A 19,328-nucleotide genomic window follows, 5' to 3' on the forward strand; every position below is an offset into this window, starting at 1 on the left:
GCTTCTGTATTGGGATAGTCTCAGAAGTAGTCTATGCTCACAGCTAGCGTAAGCTTCTGTACTGGGATAGTCTCAGAATTAGTCTATGCTCACAGCTAGCGTAAGCTTCTGTATTGGGATAGTCTCAGAAGTAGTCTATGCTCACAGCTAGAGTAAGCTTCTGTACTGGGATAGTGTAAGAAGTAGTCTATGCTCACAGCTAGCGTAAGCTTCTATACTGGGATAGTGTCAGTAGTAGTCTATGCTCACAGCTAGCGTAAGCTTCTGTACTGGGATAGTCTCAGAATTAGTCTATGCTCACAGCTAGAGTAAGCTTCTGTACTGGGATAGTGTCAGAAGTAGTCTATGCTCACAGCTAGCGTAAGCTTCTGTACTGGGATAGTGTCAGATGTAGTCTATGCTCACAGCTAGAGTAAGCTTCTGTACTGGGATAGTCTCACAATTAGTCTATGCTCACAGCTAGTGTAAGCTTCTGTACTGGGATAGTCTCACAATTAGTCTATGCTCACAGCTAGAGAAAGCTTCTGTACTGGGATAGTCTCAGAATTAGTCTTTGTTTACAGCTAGAGTAAACTTCTGTACTGAGATAGTGTCAGAAGTAGTCTATGCTCACAGCTAGCGTAAGCTTCTGTACTGGGATGGTCTCAGAAGTAGTCTATGCTCACAGCTAGCGTAAGCTTCTGTACTCAGTCTCAGAATTAGTCTATGCTCACAGCTAGAGTAAGCTTCTGTACTCAGTCTCAGAATTAGTCTATGCTCACAGCTAGCATAAGCTTCTGTACTGGGATAGTCTCAGAAGTAGTCTATGCTCACAGCTAGCGTAAGCTTCTGTACTGGGATAGTCTCAGAAGAAGTCTATGCTCACAGCTAGAGTAAGCTTCTGTACTCAGTCTCAGAATTAGTCTATGCTCACAGCTAGCATAAGCTTCTGTACTAAGATAGTGTCAGAATTAGTCTATGCTCACAGCTAGTGTAAGCTTCTGTACTGGGATAGTGTCAGATGTAGTCTATGCTCACAGCTAGTGTAAGCTTCTGTACTGGGATAGTCTCAGAATTAGTCTATGCTCACAGCTAGCGTAAGCTTCTGTACTGAGATAGTGTCAGATGTAGTCTATGCTCACAGCTAGAGTAAGCTTCTGTACTGGGATAGTCTCAGAAATAGTCTATGCTCACAGCTAGAGTAAGCTTCTGTACTGAGTTAGTGTCAGATGTAGTCTATGCTCACAGCTAGCGTAAGCTTCTGTACTGGGATAGTCTCAGATGTAGTCTATGCTCACAGCTAGTGTAAGCTTCTGTACTGGGATAGTCTTAGAATTAGTCTATGCTCACAGCTAGAAGACGCTTCTGTACTGGGATAGTCTCAGAATTAGTCTATGCTCACAGCTAGAGTAAGCTTCTGTACTGGGATAGTCTCACAATTAGTCTATGCTCACAGCTAGTGTAAGCTTCTGTACTGGGATAGTGTCAGATAATAATCACATACCATTGAGGCTGGCTAGGTGTACGAGGACACATAATTCTGTATTCACAGATGGTCACAGGTGCTGTAATTCTGTTGTCACAGATAGGGGGACATTTACCAAAATGGATTCGTAGAAAAAAGGTGTATTCGTAGGAAGAAATACACCTTTTTTTTACGAATTTGTATTTTCGGGATTTACAATCCCAAAAATACAACAATTCGTAGTCCTAAAGATGGAACATTCGTATTTGTAGTTACAAATACGAATGCCCTACACCATCGATAGGATACGACAGAAATCACCATTCAAAAGAATGGTGGTTTCTGATTTACTAAGCAGCCGTACTGACAATACGGCTGCTTAGTGGTGTGAAACACCCACGCAAATACGACAGGAAAATAGAACACCATTTTCCTGTTCTATTTGCGTTTTAGCCTGCACGGATCAGTCAGATCCGTGCAGGCTACAGTGTAAAAAAATAGAAAAAATAAATAAATAAAAAAAAAAAACGGCGTGGGGTCCCCCCCACAGCCATAACCAGCACCAGGCTGAAGGAGCCGGGGCCGGTAATTAAAAATCAGGGAACCCGACAAATAGGGGTTCCCCGATTTTTAACAACCAGCCCCAGGCTCCAGGTCCGGGGCTGGTTCCCAAAATACGGGGGACAAAATGAGTAGGGGTCCCCCGTATTTTAAGAACCAGCCCCAGGCACAACCAGCCGGCAGGGTAATGTCACAGCCGGGGGACACTTATAATATAAGGTCCCGCGGCCAAAACATTCTCCCTACCGACCAGTCAGCCTGGCCAGGGGCCCTGGGGGAGTGGGGACCCCCCCAATGAAGGGGTCCCCCCCCTCCAGGACTTACCTGACCAGGCTGAAGCCTGGTGCTGTCCTCGATGCCCCTGGGCGGTGGGCATCGAGCTGATAAATGGTGTAAAAAAATAGAGATAAACTATTGTTTTTTACTGTGGCACTACAAGTGCCAGCAAGCCTCCCCAGCAAGCTGGGACTTGGAGAACCACAAGTCCCAGCCTGCTGGACATTAAAGGGCCCGCTGGCACTTGTCGTTCCACAGTTAAAAAAATAGTGCACAAAACACACTGACACACATTTAAAATAAAACTTTAATACACCCATTACACACATACTAATACTTACCTATCTTCTTCCCGTAGGTAGACCTGGTCCTGATGTCCTCCGGTCCTGTGTCGGCGTTCCTCTTCATGTCGACGTCCTTCTTGAAGTCGACGTCCCTGTCGGCGATGGCGTCCGGTGTCCGGGTCCGACGAAATCCATGGCCGAAGCTGTGGAAGGAAACCATACTCACCTGTCTCAGCTCGACGTAGTCCAGGTAAGGGTCTTTGCAAAAAAACAAACCGACACCCCGAAACCAGACCGGACTGACGGAGACGCACAGTGTTTACATCGTGCGGCTCCGCCTCCCGAATGCCGCTATTGGCCGCCTTGTGGCCTAGCGGCTCCTGATTGGCCGCTAGGCCGCAAGGCGGCCAATAGCGGCATTCGGGAGGCGGAGCCGCACGAGGTAAACAAACACACGTGCGTCTCCGTCAGTCCGGTCTGGTTTCGGGGTGTCGGTTTGTTTTTTTGCAAAGACCCTTACCTGGACTACGTCGCGCTGGGACAGGTGAGTATGGTTTCCTTCCACAGCTTCGTCCATGGATTTCGTCGGACCCGGACACCGGACGCCATCGCCGACAGGGACGTCGACTTCAAGAAGGACGTCGACATGAAGAGGAACGCCGACACAGGACCGGAGGACATCAGGACCAGGTCTACCTACGGGAAGAAGATAGGTAAGTATTAGTATGTGTGTAATGGGTGTATTAAAGTTTTATTTTAAATGTGTGTCAGTGTGTTTTGTGCACTATTTTTTTAACTGTGGAACGACAAGTGCCAGCGGGCCCTTTAATGTCCAGCAGGCTGGGACTTGTGGTTCTCCAAGTCCCAGCTTGCTGGGGAGGCTTGCTGGCACTTGTAGTGCCACAGTAAAAAACAATAGTTTATCTCTATTTTTTTACACCATTTATCAGCTCGATGCCCACCGCCCAGGGGCATCGAGGACAGCACCAGGCTTCAGCCTGGTCAGGTAAGTCCTGGAGGGGGGGGACCCCTTCATTGGGGGGGTCCCCACTCCCCCAGGGCCCCTGGCCAGGCTGACTGGTCGGTAGGGAGAATGTTTTGGCCGCGGGACCTTATATTATAAGTGTCCCCCGGCTGTGACATTACCCTGCCGGCTGGTTGTGCCTGGGGCTGGTTCTTAAAATACGGGGGACCCCTACTCATTTTGTCCCCCGTATTTTGGGAACCAGCCCCGGACCTGGAGCCTGGGGCTGGTTGTTAAAAATCGGGGAACCCCTATTTGTCGGGTTCCCTGATTTTTAATTACCGGCCCCGGCTCCTTCAGCCTGGTGCTGGTTATGGCTGTGGGGGGGACCCCACGCCGTTTTTTTTTTTATTTATTTTTTTTTTCTATTTTTTTTTTACACACTGCAGCCTGCACGGATCTGACTGATCCGTGCAGACTGCTAGAAATAATTTGTATTAGCGGCCGTATATACGGCCGCTAATACGAATTGTTACACCATCGGAGGGTTACAAAGCAGTCGTATATGACTGCTTTGTAACTGATCCTCCGGAACACGACTTTGCATACGACTTAAACAGTCGTATGCAGTCGTAGGGAAAATACCAATACGAAAAACTAGGTTTTTCATATTGGTAAATTTCCCCCATAGTTACAGGATAATTCTACACTCACAGATAAATGGATGATTTAGCGCTTACAGATTATTGGTGATAACAGTGCAGTGATGTTTCAGTATTATCCTTATACGTAGTTAAAAAAGTACAACTCAAATGCTGAGCTATTGTTGTTGTCTAATACCTAAATAAATGTATAGGTCCTACCATAGAGCTATAGAAATAACATTATTGTTGCTGTTATTTAATAACAATTCTCATCACTGTTCACTGATTGTCTAGATTACAAACGGGTGTTTTACGTGGACCCCAGATGGATCTTTGGCCTTGTCAAACATCAACATTAGGATTCCAGAAGGTGATTTATTTTACAATCATCTGCTGAGCACATTATCTATCTTTCTATGGCCCTTATTCTAATCGGATCGGTACGGCCCGCGCGCGGCCGTACCGCCGATGTTTTTACTCTGCACATGCGCAGAGGTGAATCTGCGCATGTGCAGCCCCCTTCGCCGCAGACGTATTTCGTCCGCCGCAAAGGGGGCGTATAGGGGCGTGAGAGGCATCATGCCCTCATTTCCCTATGTGTACGCCCCGCGTTTCATGGGCGTTCCCATGCAAACGCGGGGCGTATGCATGGTAATGAGGCCATGACGCAACTCATGGGGGCGGAAAGCTGACGTCGCCGGATGTCAGCTTTCAGCCCCCATACAAGCTACCACACGGACGATTGTCCGTGTGGTCTCAGCTTGCGGGAGCTGCCGCGGCGTGCGGACCTGCCTTCGATGGTCGACGACCATCGAATGCAGGGGGCAGCTCCCACCATGGTGGAGGCGTAGCCTCCACCATTTTTATGCGGATCGCCAGCCGTCCGTGTACGGACGGCCGTGGCGATCCGTAGGGTGGGCGGGGATTGGTTTGTGCGGCCGGAGCCCCGTGTGCGGCTCTGGCCGCACCAACCAGAATAAGGGCCTATATATCTATCTGTCTGTCTGTCTATCTATCCATCTATCTCTCTCTATCTATCTGTCTGTCTATCTATCTATCTATCTGTCTGTCTGTTTGTCTGTCTGTCTGTCTGTCTGTCTATCTATCCATCTATCTCTATCTATCTGTCTGTCTGTCTGTCTGTCTCTCTCTGTCTGTCTATCTATCTATCTGTCTGTCTGTCTGTCTATCTATCTCTTTCTATCTATCTGTCTATCTGTCTGTCTATCTCTCTCTATCTGTCTGTCTGTCTCTCTATCTCTATCTGTCTGTCTGTCTGTCTATCTCTCTCTATCTGTCTGTCTGTTGATCTGTTTGTCTGTCATCCACATTCTTATGGTCCGTAAGTGCACAATGGCCCTTATTCTGGTCCGTTCGCATAGACCAGTTTGCATTTCTGCGCATATGCAGACGCAGGGTGTGTGCGGCCACGGCGAACAGGCTGTTTGCCAGGAGCACGTACCCAAAGCTGCAGCTAGGGGGCGTGGTGCGGCGGCAGATAGTCGTGATCATGGGAACGCCCCGTTCTTCATGGGCGTTACCTTGGAAATCGGGCTGTGGCGTCGGGGGCGGGCAGTTGACATCACCGGCTGTCGGCCCACTTCCTCCCGACCATCGAATGATGCGGGTGTTCACCCACAGGCTGCGAATGGATGTTTTTGTTAAACATCCATTCGCAGCCCCTGCGTGCGAACACACGCTGCGAAGGGGGGCTGGCGGCCCGGCATTTGGCGGGTGGGGTTTGTGGACTGGCAAGGCTGCCAGAACCAGAATAACCCCCAATATGCAGCACTACCGATATCATTAACCATATTGCCGGTACTGCAATGTACAAACTTGCCAACGACCATGTGGAGGGAGTGATGGGAAAGGGTGAGGGAGGGGGTCTTTAACGAGGGAGTGCACATCGTTAACAATGTTGAGTGTACACAGTAGTCAAGACAGTAAAATATATTGTACAGTAGGGACCTTCTGAGTGATATCTTTTACTTTCATGTCTAGTGTGTACAAGGCTTAAGATTGATGCATATTAAGGTGATTGATAGAATCCATGCGGGTTGTCGATGCTGTTTATGATGATGCTGGCAGACACCACAAGAGGTTCTGCAGCAGCTGTTTCAGCCCCTCACTTCTACCCTATATATTATATTGCTGTTCCCAGATAACACCATTGTTGTATAAGTGACGGGTGTGTTCCGTTGCCCCCGCAGGTCTGCTGACAATGATCGTGGGACAGGTGGGTTGCGGGAAGTCGTCCCTCCTGTTGGCCACCCTTGGGGAAATGCATCGGATTTCTGGTGATGTGTGCTGGAACAGGTACGTCGTGTCTGACGGAATGGTGTATTTATATCAGAGAAAGTCCGGAATATCTAGCATCTAGCGCAGTGTCCGCTCTCTGTATATTTGCTGCTGTCACACTATGGGCCTTATTCTAGTTCACTCTTAGAGGCAAATTCCTTTTCAGATGAACAAAACCATGTGCACTGCAGGGGGGCAGATATAACAGGTGCAGAGGGAATTAGATTTGGGTGAGTTATTTTGTTTCTGTGCAGGGTAAATACTGACTTCTTTATTTTTACACTGCAATATAGATCTCACTTTGAAGAAAAACCCCACCCAAATCTAACTCTCTCTGCACATGTTACATCTGCCCCACCTGCAGTGCACATGGTTTTGTCCATTTGAGAAGGAATTTGCCTCTAAGAGTGAACTAGAATAAGGCCCTATGACAGCACAGAATATGTCAGTAATTAGCCTGATTGATCTCTTCATGGAACACTGAACATACAACAGTAATGTACGACAGATCTTTCCATGTACGGTTGTGTGATGGTAATTAGGGCTATTCACTTACGTGGTTCTGCGCCTCTTATTAGAACACAATGTTCTTTTGAGAAGCAGAGAAACAACTAGGCATCTTATCATGTCTAGACGGATGTAGAAATCAGCCGCAGGAATAATGCAGCTTGATATCATGGATACACAGGCCGGGTAACCGTACAGACGTAGTGCGCTAAGTGCGGTTATAAAGGTAATGTTCCGTGCATAAATCAGCCTGTAATATGTTTATTCAGCAGCAGATTACTCTCATTTACAATGTTAAATGATATGTGAATTATTTTACAGCAGTGACCCTGACAACGACGCAGGAGAAGACAACAGGTGAGATTATAGCCAGGAACCTGAGCGAGCACAGATCCGCACCATTGGTCCCTGGACTGCATTCGTGCTTGGCCGAGCTGAATAACCCCCTTTTACTCTGAATAGTAAAAAAAAAAAAAAAAAAAAGGCAGCCGTAATAACAGACCGACCGCGTTCCTGCAGCGCTCATCCCGGAAATGTCCTGTAAACAAAATGAGATAATCGTTTTGGAAATGTCATTTCTGGTTTATCATAATGAGTAGGGGATTTGCTATAATTGTGTCCTAAACTTTGCTAAATTCACACACAGGACCCACAATATTTGTTACCACTGTGTGTTGTGTTATAGGCTGTCTGTAAGGTGTGAGTTCTCACAGAATTTGCATAAATGATTTGTAGCATCATATTCGTGAAAGAGTAGCAAGGAGTGAAGGCTAATTAACATTAGATCTGGCCACGCCCTCAGTACCTGGGCCCACTAAGGTTCTTGGTGACCCTGCTCGTATTGTAAAGGCCCAACAAGTAAATCAGCCTTTTTAGATTTTGATTTATTATGTAAGGTGTTAATCCATTTATATAGTTTATATATATGCTGATATTGTGCTGGTTTTACGCAAATATTTGTACAGATTTTGTGCAATGAAAGTGCGAGGTTGTAAATAGTTCAGCAGTGATGTAGTGCAAAGAATACAGGGAGACTGCTAACTGTCTGCTTACTGTTGTACAGCACAGAGCGGGAGTCGGCCGCAGACGTGGATATCAGGTGATCCATTTATTTCAACGCTTAATATATATAGTAACTGCTATTTATATCGCGCACATATCATGTTGCATTTTACAGAATGTACCAGCCACTTACATCAGTCCCAGCGCCACATTTTCCTCTATATTCCCTACTACCTCATTAGTATTTGGAGCGTTGGAGGAAATCGGAGAAGCAGAAGAAACCCTCACAAACATGAGAAGAACATACAAACTCCTACAGTGTTTTGTTCATACAAACATACAAACTCCTACAGTGTTTGTCATGAAACACATGACTTCATAGCTGTAGGGAAGTGACACTAACCACTACACCTTCCGCGCTGCCCACAGAGTATAAAAATCACGGAAACACTTAAAAACAATCCACCACATACTTTATCAGCGCTCTCTGTGCATCAGATAACATACGGCTCCCGGGACTTTTCATTTGGCCATGCCCCCTCTGAAACTATCCAATGGGAATTTGGGGGCAGGCTTAGGATTCCTGGTTGATGCAGACAGAGCTGTCAATCCCCAGAGGAACCAGCAAGCACATAGATATTGGGAGCAGATGATTTGGGCAGTGAACATTGCTCCAGCCGCCCCTGGATATCATTTAATCGCTCCCATTTAATCAGCGGCATACCAGTTATTTGATCAAACACGTAGCAATGCTTTGCAGTGTCAGACAGACAGTTTATTAAATGGCCATCTGTCCGATAACATGTAAGTGGCAACATGTCGGAATGTAATTGTTCTGTGTTATTAGATTGAGCGGCCTCGAGGGAACATTAATACAATTATACAGGAAATAGGAGCTGACAGATCTTGGCTGGAGTCGCTGTGTTTGGCCATACGGTTTATATGTTATAATCAGAGGTCTGGACACAGATAATGTATCCGATGACTGACGAATTAAAAGTAGTTTCTGCATCTGGGTCCTGGAGTTATCACTGCACTAAGTGGTTCATGAATGAAGCCAAACTATTGTGCTTTATCCCAGGGGTTATCAAAATCGGTCCTCCCCACACAGTACCCGTTTTCCAGGTCACCTGGCAGGTGCACAGGTGCATTCATTACTCATTGACACATTTTAAAAGATCCGCAGGTGGAGCTAATTATGTCACTTGTGATTCTGTGAGGAGACCTGCAAAACATGCACTGTGTGGGGCCCTGTGGACTGAGTTTGAGAACCTGTGATTTATCTAAATCAGTACAGACGAACATGTCCCTGGCATCGGGATCTGTCATATGCACAACATGCAGGCTGTTTTACCATTTACATACATAACTACGTACATACGTACATACATACATACATAAATCAATATAGAAAATTCTTAATACACATTGCATTAACGCTAACAAAATATGACAGCTGCAGTATTCCTTAGTCAGATGAGAATCCTAACTCATGTATACTTTTACTTGATACAACACATACTCATACCTCCCAACACGACCCTCTCCAGGAGGGACACATCGCTCTGTTCCTGGACTTCCCTCTTAATGTATGATTGCCATCACCTGTGCTGAAACGCCTTTCTCAGCAATTAACCTGTTCAACACAGGTGCTGGCAATGATACATTAAGAGGGAAGTCCAGGAACAGAGCACTGTGTCCTCCTGGAGAGGGTCATATTGGGAGGTATGCATACTAGACCTTTCTGATCACTGTGTGAGGATCTGGTAGTGTGCGGAGTGTAACTCACTCTGTGTTTTTCAGGCGGAGGGGTGCCGTGGCGTACGCCTCCCAGAAACCTTGGCTTCTGAATGCGACGGTGGAAGAGAACATCACATTTGAGAGCCCCTTCGTTAAGCAGAAGTATGTAAATTCCCAATCTCTCATGCACTGTATAACGCTAATATGCGACACTTCTGACAGAGAGAAGGGGGTAAGATAATAATTTGCTGTATATAGGATGGTCCATTCAGGACTATAAATTATATGGATATTAGAAGTCACTGTAGAATTCTGTAACTATATAAAAGCAAAATACTATAGGCAATTAACTTCTAATATCCATTTAATTTACATAATTAAATTTATTATACAAGAAGGTTTTCTAAGGAACACTGAGGTGTTGACATCAGAAGTTCCCGTTATTTGTGATGACATCAGAACCTCCCGTTATATGTGATGACATCAGAACCTCCCGTTATATGTGATGACATCAGGATTTCCCGTTTTATGTGATGACATCAGAACTTTTACTATGTGATGCCTCAGTTATTGAAATATTGCAGTATATTGCCCAAAGTAAAATATATAAATTTGTGTACAGATACAAAACCATCATCGACGCCTGTTCCCTCCAACCGGATATCGACATCCTTCCGCATGGTGATCAGACACAGATTGGAGAGAGAGTATGTTGTGATCTTGTTTTGCCAGTGGGGGCAGCAGAGGGGTCCTGTGTTACTGGGACAGGATATCGCCATGATTTAAGCTACATTTATCCTCATATATTCCCTATTAGAGCCCTCAAGAGATGTTGCTATGGGCAACCAATCAGATACTATCAATTATCTTCTAGAACCTTGATGGCTTACCTCGACACTTCAGCTGTTGCTTTGCATCAGATTTAGCATGGCCAAATAGCAAAACTGAAGCAGAGCATGCTGGGATGTGTAGTTCAACAACAGCCATCAAGGCTCTAGAAGATAATTGATAGTATCTGATTGGTTGCCAATAGCAACTTCTCATGACCTGGAATTTTGTACATTTTCAGGGTATTAACCTGTCAGGAGGTCAGCGCCAGCGTATAAGCGTGGCGAGAGCTTTGTACCAGCAAACAAGCATGGTATTCCTGGTAAGTACCGAATTCTACTCACTTGTGCCTGATGTGATGTCGCTCACTGGTCCTCCATGTTCACAGAAGATCACAGCAGCATCAGGGGTCCACAAAGAGTGCAGAATTGGAATTGCTTCTCCCCAATCCCCTAGCCTAGAGGTATGCAACATATAGCCCTCCAGCTGCTGTGGAACTACGAATCCCAGCATGCCACTGCCACTGTTTTGCTATGAGGACATGCTAAAACTCTGGGAGGCCATGCTGGGATGTGTAGTTCCCCAGCAGCTCCATGTTGAATACGCTTGCCCTAGTCACTGATTGAGGTACTATGAAGTCCATTTGTTTTATATTTGTGTGATAGATCTGAGACGCGCTGGGTCTATGAATGGTGGAATGTGGAAGATCTATGTCTGTGATACAGTTCTAGGCCACTCAGCAGATCTCCTGGTGGAGGGCTATGAGACCCCTGGTGGAGTGCTATGAGACCCCTGGTGGAGGGCTAGGAGACCCCTGGTGGAGTGCTAGGAGACCCCTGGTGGAGGGCTATGAGACCCCTGGTGGAGGGCTATGAGACCCCTGGTGGAGGGCTATGAGACCCCTGGTGGAGTGCTATGAGTCCCCTGGTTGAGTGCTATGAGAACCCTGGTTGAGTGCTATGAGACCCCTGGTTGAGTGCTATGAGACCCCTGGTGGAGTGCTATGAGACCCCTGGTGGAGTGCTATGAGACCCCTGGTGGAGTGCTATGAGACCCCTGGTGGAGTGCTATGAGTCCCCTGGTTGAGTGCTATGAGAACCCTGGTTGAGTGCTATGAGACCCCTGGTTGAGTGCTATGAGACCCCTGGTTGAGTGCTATGAGACCCCTGGTGGAGTGCTATGAGACCCCTGGTGGAGTGCTATGAGACCCCTGGTGGAGTGCTATGAGACCCCTGGTGGAGGGCTATGAGTCCCCTGGTGGAGGGCTATGAGACCCATGGTGGAGGGCTATGAGACCCCTGGTGGAGGGCTATGAGACCCCTGGTGGAGGGCTATGAGACCCCTGGTGGAGGGCTATGAGACCCCTGGTGGAGGGCTATGAGACCCCTGGTGGAGGGCTATGAGACCTCTGGTGGAGTGCTATGAGACCCCTGGTGGAGGGCTATGAGACCCCTGGTGGAAGGCTATGAGACCCCTGGTGGAGGGCTATGAGACCCCTGGTGGAGGGCTATGAGACCCCTGGTGGAGGGCTATGAGACCTCTGGTTGAGTGCTATGAGACCCCTGGTTGAGTGCTATGAGACCCCTGGTGGAGTTCTATGAGACCCCTGGTTGAGTGCTATGAGACCCCTGGTTGAGTACTATGAGACCCCTGGTTGAGTACTATGAGACCCCTGGTTGAGTGCTATGAGACCCCTGGTTGAGTGCTATGAGACCCCTGGTTGAGTGCTATGAGACCTCTGGTTGAGTGCTATGAGACCCCTGGTTGAGTGCTATGAGACCCCTGGTTGAGTGCTATGAGACCCCTGGTTGAGTGCTATGAGACCTCTGGTGGAGGGCTATGAGACCCCTGGTGGAGTTCTATGAGACCCCTTGTGGAGTTCTATGAGACCCCTGGTTGAGTGCTATGAGACCCCTGGTTGAGTGCTATGAGACCCCTGGTTGAGTACTATGAGACCCCTGGTTGAGTGCTAGGAGACCCCTGGTTGAGTGCTATGAGACCCCTGGTGGAGGGCTTCCCTGTAACACATGCTCTCTTGCCTCCGGCCACCAGGACGACCCATTCTCCGCTCTAGACATTCACCTGAGCGACCATCTCATGCAAGAAGGGATCCTGAAGATGCTGAGAGACAACAAAAGAACCACTGTACTAGTCACACACAAGCTGCAGTACCTCCCGCACGCTGACTGGGTAAGGGGGCAGCACTGATCCTACACAGATCTACTGTCATATACTGTGACCCCCACGCTGACTGACAAATGGGGCACCACTGGTATCACACTGATACTGTAATATACTGTGTCCCCCACACTGACTGGGTAAGGGGACACCACTGGTCCTACACAGATCTACGGTCATATACTGTGTTCCCCACAATGACTGGGGAAGGGGGCACCACTGCTATCACACTGGGTAAGGGGGCACCACTGGTCCTACACAGATCTACTGTCATATACTGTGTTGCCCACACTGACTGGGCAAGGGGGCACCACGGGTACTACACTGGGTAAGGGGGCACCACGGGTACTACACTGGGTAAGGGGTAGCACTGGTATCACACTGACTGGGGAAGGGGGCACCACTGCTATCACACTGGGTAAGGGGGCACCACTGCTATCACAGTTTGTAAGGGGGCACCACTGCTATCACACTGGGTAAGGGGGCACCACTGCTATCACAGTTTATAAGGGGGCACCACTGCTATCACACTGGGTAAGGGGGCACCACTGGTCCTACACGGATCTACTGTCATATACTGTGTCCCCCACACTGACTGTATAATGGGGCACCACCGGTATCACTCTGGGTAAGGTGGCACCACCGGTATCACTCTGGGTAAGGTGGCACCACCGGTATCACTCTGGGTAAGGGGGCACCACCGGTATCACTCTGGGTAAGGGGGCACCACCGGTATCACTCTGGGTAAGGGGGCACCACGGGTACTACACTGGGTAAGGGGGCACCACGGGTACTACACTGGGTAAGGGGTAGCACTGGTATCACACTGACTGGGTATGTCACATATGTGTTAATCTCTGACCAGTGTATCTGTGGTTTTGTCCTGGAACCAATGTCCTCTGTATGTCTGGTCTCCTGCAGATTATTGCAATGAAGGACGGGACCATCCAGAGGGAAGGGACCCTGAAGGACATCCAGAAATCTGACCCGGAGCTGTATGAACACTGGAAGACGCTGATGAATCGCCAGGACCAGGAGCTGGAGAAGGTGCCGGGTCATTATTACTATTTATTCCCAGGACCAGACGCCACGTTCCCATATGCTGCTCTACATATATCTTCCCTACATAACTAGTATTATCCCTGCGGATGTGTAATGCTCTGCAGCTCCGCTCAGTGAGGATACATAATACAAGGTGGCCCTAATTCAGGTTGGCTCAGTAAGCAGCGAACATTGCTGCCTACTGAGACGCTGCCCTCCGCCCAGCCAATTATTCAGTTATTACCAATTGCCTACATTGAATGTTTATATGTGCACCGCCGAGTGATATCAGCTGAATAGGGGCAGTAATTGTTATGGCTAGTTTGTTTATTCCCGAGTGTTTTATATTGTATTAATAAATATCAATATTATGATAATTTGTGATTGATGTATTATAAGGGGCCACTTGGTTTGTGTTGTTCATTTTCCTTGTTTGGAGGCTGGCATACCGCCCCCTAGTGGCTGCTGATATATACACATCTTAGGCCATCACCACCTAAGACATAAGGTGAGGGTGATATACTGTAGGCTAGGATCACACAGGTGAGGGTGATATACAGTAGACTATGGGGCACAGGTGAGGGTGAGATACAGTAGGCTATAGGGCACAGGGGAGGGTGATATACAGTAGGCTATAGGGCACAGGTGAGGGTGAGATACAGTAGGCTATGGGGCACAGGTGAGGGTGAGATACAGTAGGCTATGGGGCACAGGTGAGGGTGAGCTATGGGGAACAGATGAGAGTTATATTGGTATGGGGCACAGGTGAGGGTCAGATAGGCCATGGGGAACAGATGAGGGTTATATTGGTATGGGGCACAGGTGAGGGTCAGATAGGCAGTGGGGCAGGTGAGGGTTATATTGGTATGGGGCACAGGTGAGGGTCAGATAGGCAGTGGGGCAGGTGAGGGTTATATTGGTATGGGGCACAGGTGAGGGTCAGATAGGCAGTGGGGCAGGTGAGGGTTATATTGGTATGGGGCACAGGTGAGGGTCAGATAGGCCATGGGGAACAGATGAGGGTAATATTGGTATGGGGCACAGGTGAGGGTCAGATAGGCAGTGGGGCAGATGAGAGTTATATTGGTATGGGGCACAGGTGAGGGTCAGATAGGCAGTGGGGCAGGTGAGGGTTATATTGGTATGGGGCACAGGTGAGGGTCAGATAGGCAGTGGGATTTTTGCTGCTGTGGAGACATGCGAGTGTTTTCATTTCACATCCCCGGCGATCTGAGCAGCTTAGGAGCCAACCAGAATCATCCTCTATGTTCCTATCGTCCTAGTGTTTAAGGAAGAATATTAGAATGTATTGTCCATTGATGGAGCTGATAGATGTTATACATAATGTACGCAGGCTACAGACACTATAAACCCCAAATAATCTATTTCCGTCCTAATATCATGTGTCACCTCAATGACATCTGAGACCTTTGTACCCTCAGGAGATCATAGAGAGTAAGACCCCGGTGGAGAGGAAGAACAGAAAGAGACCTGTGCTCCCCAGAGAGGCGTTATTTGGAGATGATGAAGATGATGAAGGTAAATGAGCACAGGGACAGATAGGCACGCTGGCTTCAGATGACGCTTAGTACTGTGCATAAGATGTGATAGGTAAGTTATATAACGGCAAGTGGACAGAACCTGCCGGAAGCATGCTGCAAGAGAGGGTACAGCGGAAGCTTGGCACATTGGGGGGGTTGGGTAAGGAGTTGCAGTACCCTGCTTCTGATATTGTCCCTATGGCCCTGGTACGCATGGTAATGTGGCCGTGACGCACATGTGGGGGGCGGCCAGCTCACATAGCCGGATGCCAGCTGCCCGCCCATATCCCTGCTTTTGCACGGAGAAATGCCCGAGTGTCCTGGAGCACTCGGTGCTGTCTGACCGCTCGGTCCAGCATTTGATGGTCAGGTTCCCACAGATGGAGGAGGTGTTCACATGAAACATCCACTCGCGGCCCGTTCGCTCGGTGTCTTACCGCATTCAGACAGTGTGAGCGATCCGTACGGTAGGCGGGGCTAAGAACACTCGGTTCCTGTCCGAAATACGCATCCGACCGAATCAACTAGAATAAGGGCCCTTGTTACATTGCTACGTATCACTCATCCGGTTGTTGTGCCTCCTCTACAGAAGAGATATCGGACAGCGATGATGACGATGACAATCTCTCGTCCGTCTTACACCAGAGGGCGAAGATGCCGTGGAGAGCATGCGGCAAATACCTGAGTGCTACGGGCTTCCTCCTCCTCCCCGTCCTTGTCTTCTCCCAGCTCCTCAAACACCTGCTGATGGTGGCCACCGATTTCTGGCTGGCTAAGTGGACATCGGACACTATCTCCAATGCGTCATCGGCCGACTGCGGGGGGCAGGTAACGCTCGGCCGGGAACATTCACTGTAATTAGAAGATTTAGGGGATTGTTATCCGCAGAGTTGTGAATGAATATATGGGGTAATATAGTCGCTGCGATATTACAAGTCACCCAGGATTTCTGTGACCGTTAGTGATTATCTGTATAAATCACATCAACCTGAGTTATAAACATGGACAGGTGGGGCATTATCTCCTCATGCGCTGTACAATGGTGACACATCCAAGATGGACGCACTGTCGAGGTTGCACGCAGTTGAGCGAATGTTCTATATATATATATATATCCTGATGCTGTGATCTACAGCGCCACTGCTAATCCCGATTACACTACATACATCTTCACACGTGCTTATCGCCAGGGCAGCCGAGAGGTATGCCGGGACCTAGTAAAATTTTGGGGGTGAAAAAAACACTCTAAAGTCGAGGGGCGCAGTAACTGTGTGCCCCCAAGTCAGCAGCAGCACACACCTACAGCATGTGCTGTGCTGACAGTAGGCTCAGCATGACCTCTCACGCTGTCAGTGAGACACTCATGCTGAGCCTGCTGTCAGCACAGCACATGCTGTAGAAGTGTGTGCTGCTGCCAGGGATGGACGGAGGTGGAAGGGGGTCGGACCAGGGCCCTCGCCGGGCCCCTCCAGCAAGCCTGGGCCCAGGTAATTAGTACCCCCCTCTCGGCGGCCCTGCTTATCATCCCACCCTCCCGGCACTAGGTAGTCGGCACTGAATGTGGAAGTCCGAGCGCTTACACGCGCAGGCACAGGGATGTGCATCAGCTTGTAGTGGTATTAGCGTATAACCGCAGGAGCAATACCGGCATAAGACGCACACATGGGCGCTGCAGCATCTGACCCTAGGACTTGTACATTATAAACTATGACATCAGAGCTCACTTTATACAGATTTTTTTTTATTGGAATTATTACTTCTATTAGCATCTCCTGTGTATTATATTATAACGTTTGTGTAACCAATTCTGTTCTGCTTCATAAAGACACTATAACTCCCATCATCTTCCCCCCCAGAGCTGTCACTTTGACCACTCTCCGTACTCCATGGTGTTCAGCATCCTGTCCTGCCTGGCGATCATCATGTGTCTCGCCACCTCCATCGCTGTGGAATGGACGGGACTGCGCGTCGCTAAGAAACTGCACAACAGCCTGCTGAATGCGATCATCCTGGCGCCAATGAGGTACCGGTCTGATTACTGGCATCACTGACAGATGCTGGGAATGGGCGAGACGCAGGGTTGTGCCACTCGTGTGTTGGACTGAGAACTGGGAACTGTTCTAAATCACATATAGGAGCTAAATACAATCTCATTATGGACATTAACATTTATAAAAATGACAGTTTGGGGGATCATCTAAACCACCATATAAGTTTTAAAAGTGATAAAATGGAGATTGATAAACAACCAACCAATCAGCTCCTGCCTGACATTTTTCAAACCCAGCCTGTAACATGGCAGGTAGGAGCTGATTGGCTGGCTGTTTACCACTCTCCATTTTATCACTTTGAAGCTTAGTGCATCTGGCCCTTTATCTATTATCTTCTAGATGGTGCTAAATAAATAAGTAGATTCTGATTGGTTGCTATGGGCAACATCCCATCTGCAATAGAACCCCCATCTTAGTAAATAAGCCCCTTAGACTTAGTCAGTCTCTTGATTCTGAGGGGTAGGCTTCTAAAAATGAAAAGAGCTGATGTTGCCAATCACAATCAATCATTTCTCTATAGCATCCTAGAAAATGAAAGACAGAATCGGATTGGTTGCTAGGGGCAACATCACCTCTTTTCATTTTTAGAAGCTTTAGTAAATTTACCTGAATTTGGTGTAAAGCACAGGTTCCCAAACTCGGCCCTCACGCAGGTCTCCACACAGAATCACAAGGGAAATAATTAGCTCCACCTGTGGATCTTTTAAAAAGTGTCAATGAGTAATGAATGCACCTGTGCACCTGCCGGGTGGCCTGGGAAACGTGAACCGTGTGGGGTCCTGAGGACCGAGGTTGAGAACCCCTGGTGTAAAGCAAAAAAGACAAAGTTAAGCTTGGTACACACTTGCAGATATATTTGCCAATCAATTGATCAGCTGACATATCGTTCAGTGATTGGCCAGTGTGTACCAGCGACATGTCTGTGAACATATATCACGGCGGCTGGCCGATGTACAGATGGAGCGGGACTCGCTCTTGTAGGGGATGGCGGAAGATTCGCCATCCGCCATTCCCCGCCAGCCGCCATAAGGGGAGGCGCGCACGAGATGCGTGCGCGTCACCTTACAAAGGGGGTCCCCGCCGCTTCGCCGAGGGTCGCCCCGGGTCCCCGCCACCTCGCCCCCCCTAACCCTGTCCGTCTCCCTGAAGCGGAGACGGACAGGGTTCCCGTCCCCCCCTCCTGACGGGAAACTGAGACGCGCGTGCGTTTGAGATGCACGCGCGTCTCAGTCAGATGGGGCGTCTCTTCGCCAGATGCAGGCGCAGCGCCAGCAATGAAGGGACCAGCTCCATCTGTATCTAAAGATATATCGGTGCATGGCCATGTGTGTACAGGTGATCCGCGTGGCACCAGGAGCTGGCGGTGATTGATAGCTCACAAGTAAATGCAGGGTGTCAGTCACGATGGCGCAGTGTGCGTGATGATTATGCTGCCCGATCAGTCCAGAGATATACAGGTATCTGCCAGTCTGTACCCAGATTATCTTTGTACCTGGACAAACCACGCTGTGTGGCAAGTATATTATTATTTTTAGATTCTACTTCTTATCTATTTATCACATTCTAGACGATAATAGATAGAACCTGTTTGGTTGCTATGGGCAACATCCTATCGTCAATATAACTCCCATCTTAGTAAATTCGCTCCTCCTTATCCAATTAATTGTGCGCTAATGTATGAGCGGTCATTGGCACTGACCGTACCGACACCTGCAGGGTTTTCAGGGCCGACTACAATTTTAATATCGCTTCGCATCGCATGCCATTATAATGGCATGCGATGCAACGCGATCATAGCCGATTTTACATTGTACAGGCACCCTGATGGGTGATTACTCTGTTAAATGCCACCCCACTATCAATGCCAACCCGAACCGTGGCGAGCGGTGGATACGCGTCCTCCGACCTTTTCATACCCCCACTATCCACGTCGGCGTGGAGTTGATGTTATATAGTAGGGCGAGCGCAG

At 48.4% G+C, this 19,328-nt stretch overlaps 1 protein-coding gene across 2 annotated transcripts in view; it reads left to right on the top strand.

Moving 5' to 3' along the window:
- The window catches only part of ABCC8 (ATP binding cassette subfamily C member 8), a 113,210-nt gene that overhangs the window by 64,878 nt on the left and 29,004 nt on the right, over positions 1-19,328 (top strand). For both annotated transcript variants that reach the window (XM_083164598.1, XM_083164597.1), the window contains 12 exons: positions 4,468-4,543; positions 6,384-6,489; positions 7,300-7,335; positions 8,042-8,077; positions 9,784-9,882; positions 10,343-10,427; positions 10,790-10,870; positions 12,601-12,738; positions 13,648-13,773; positions 15,210-15,306; positions 15,898-16,136; positions 17,165-17,331. In XM_083164598.1, the coding sequence (XP_083020724.1) occupies positions 4,468-4,543; positions 6,384-6,489; positions 7,300-7,335; positions 8,042-8,077; positions 9,784-9,882; positions 10,343-10,427; positions 10,790-10,870; positions 12,601-12,738; positions 13,648-13,773; positions 15,210-15,306; positions 15,898-16,136; positions 17,165-17,331 (1,286 nt within the window). The remainder of the gene's footprint in view (positions 1-4,467; positions 4,544-6,383; positions 6,490-7,299; positions 7,336-8,041; positions 8,078-9,783; positions 9,883-10,342; positions 10,428-10,789; positions 10,871-12,600; positions 12,739-13,647; positions 13,774-15,209; positions 15,307-15,897; positions 16,137-17,164; positions 17,332-19,328) is intronic.

This window comes from Crinia signifera, chromosome 11 (genome assembly GCF_055691185.1).
Source record: "Crinia signifera chromosome 11, ASM5569118v1, whole genome shotgun sequence".
NCBI lineage: Eukaryota > Metazoa > Chordata > Amphibia > Anura > Myobatrachidae > Crinia > Crinia signifera.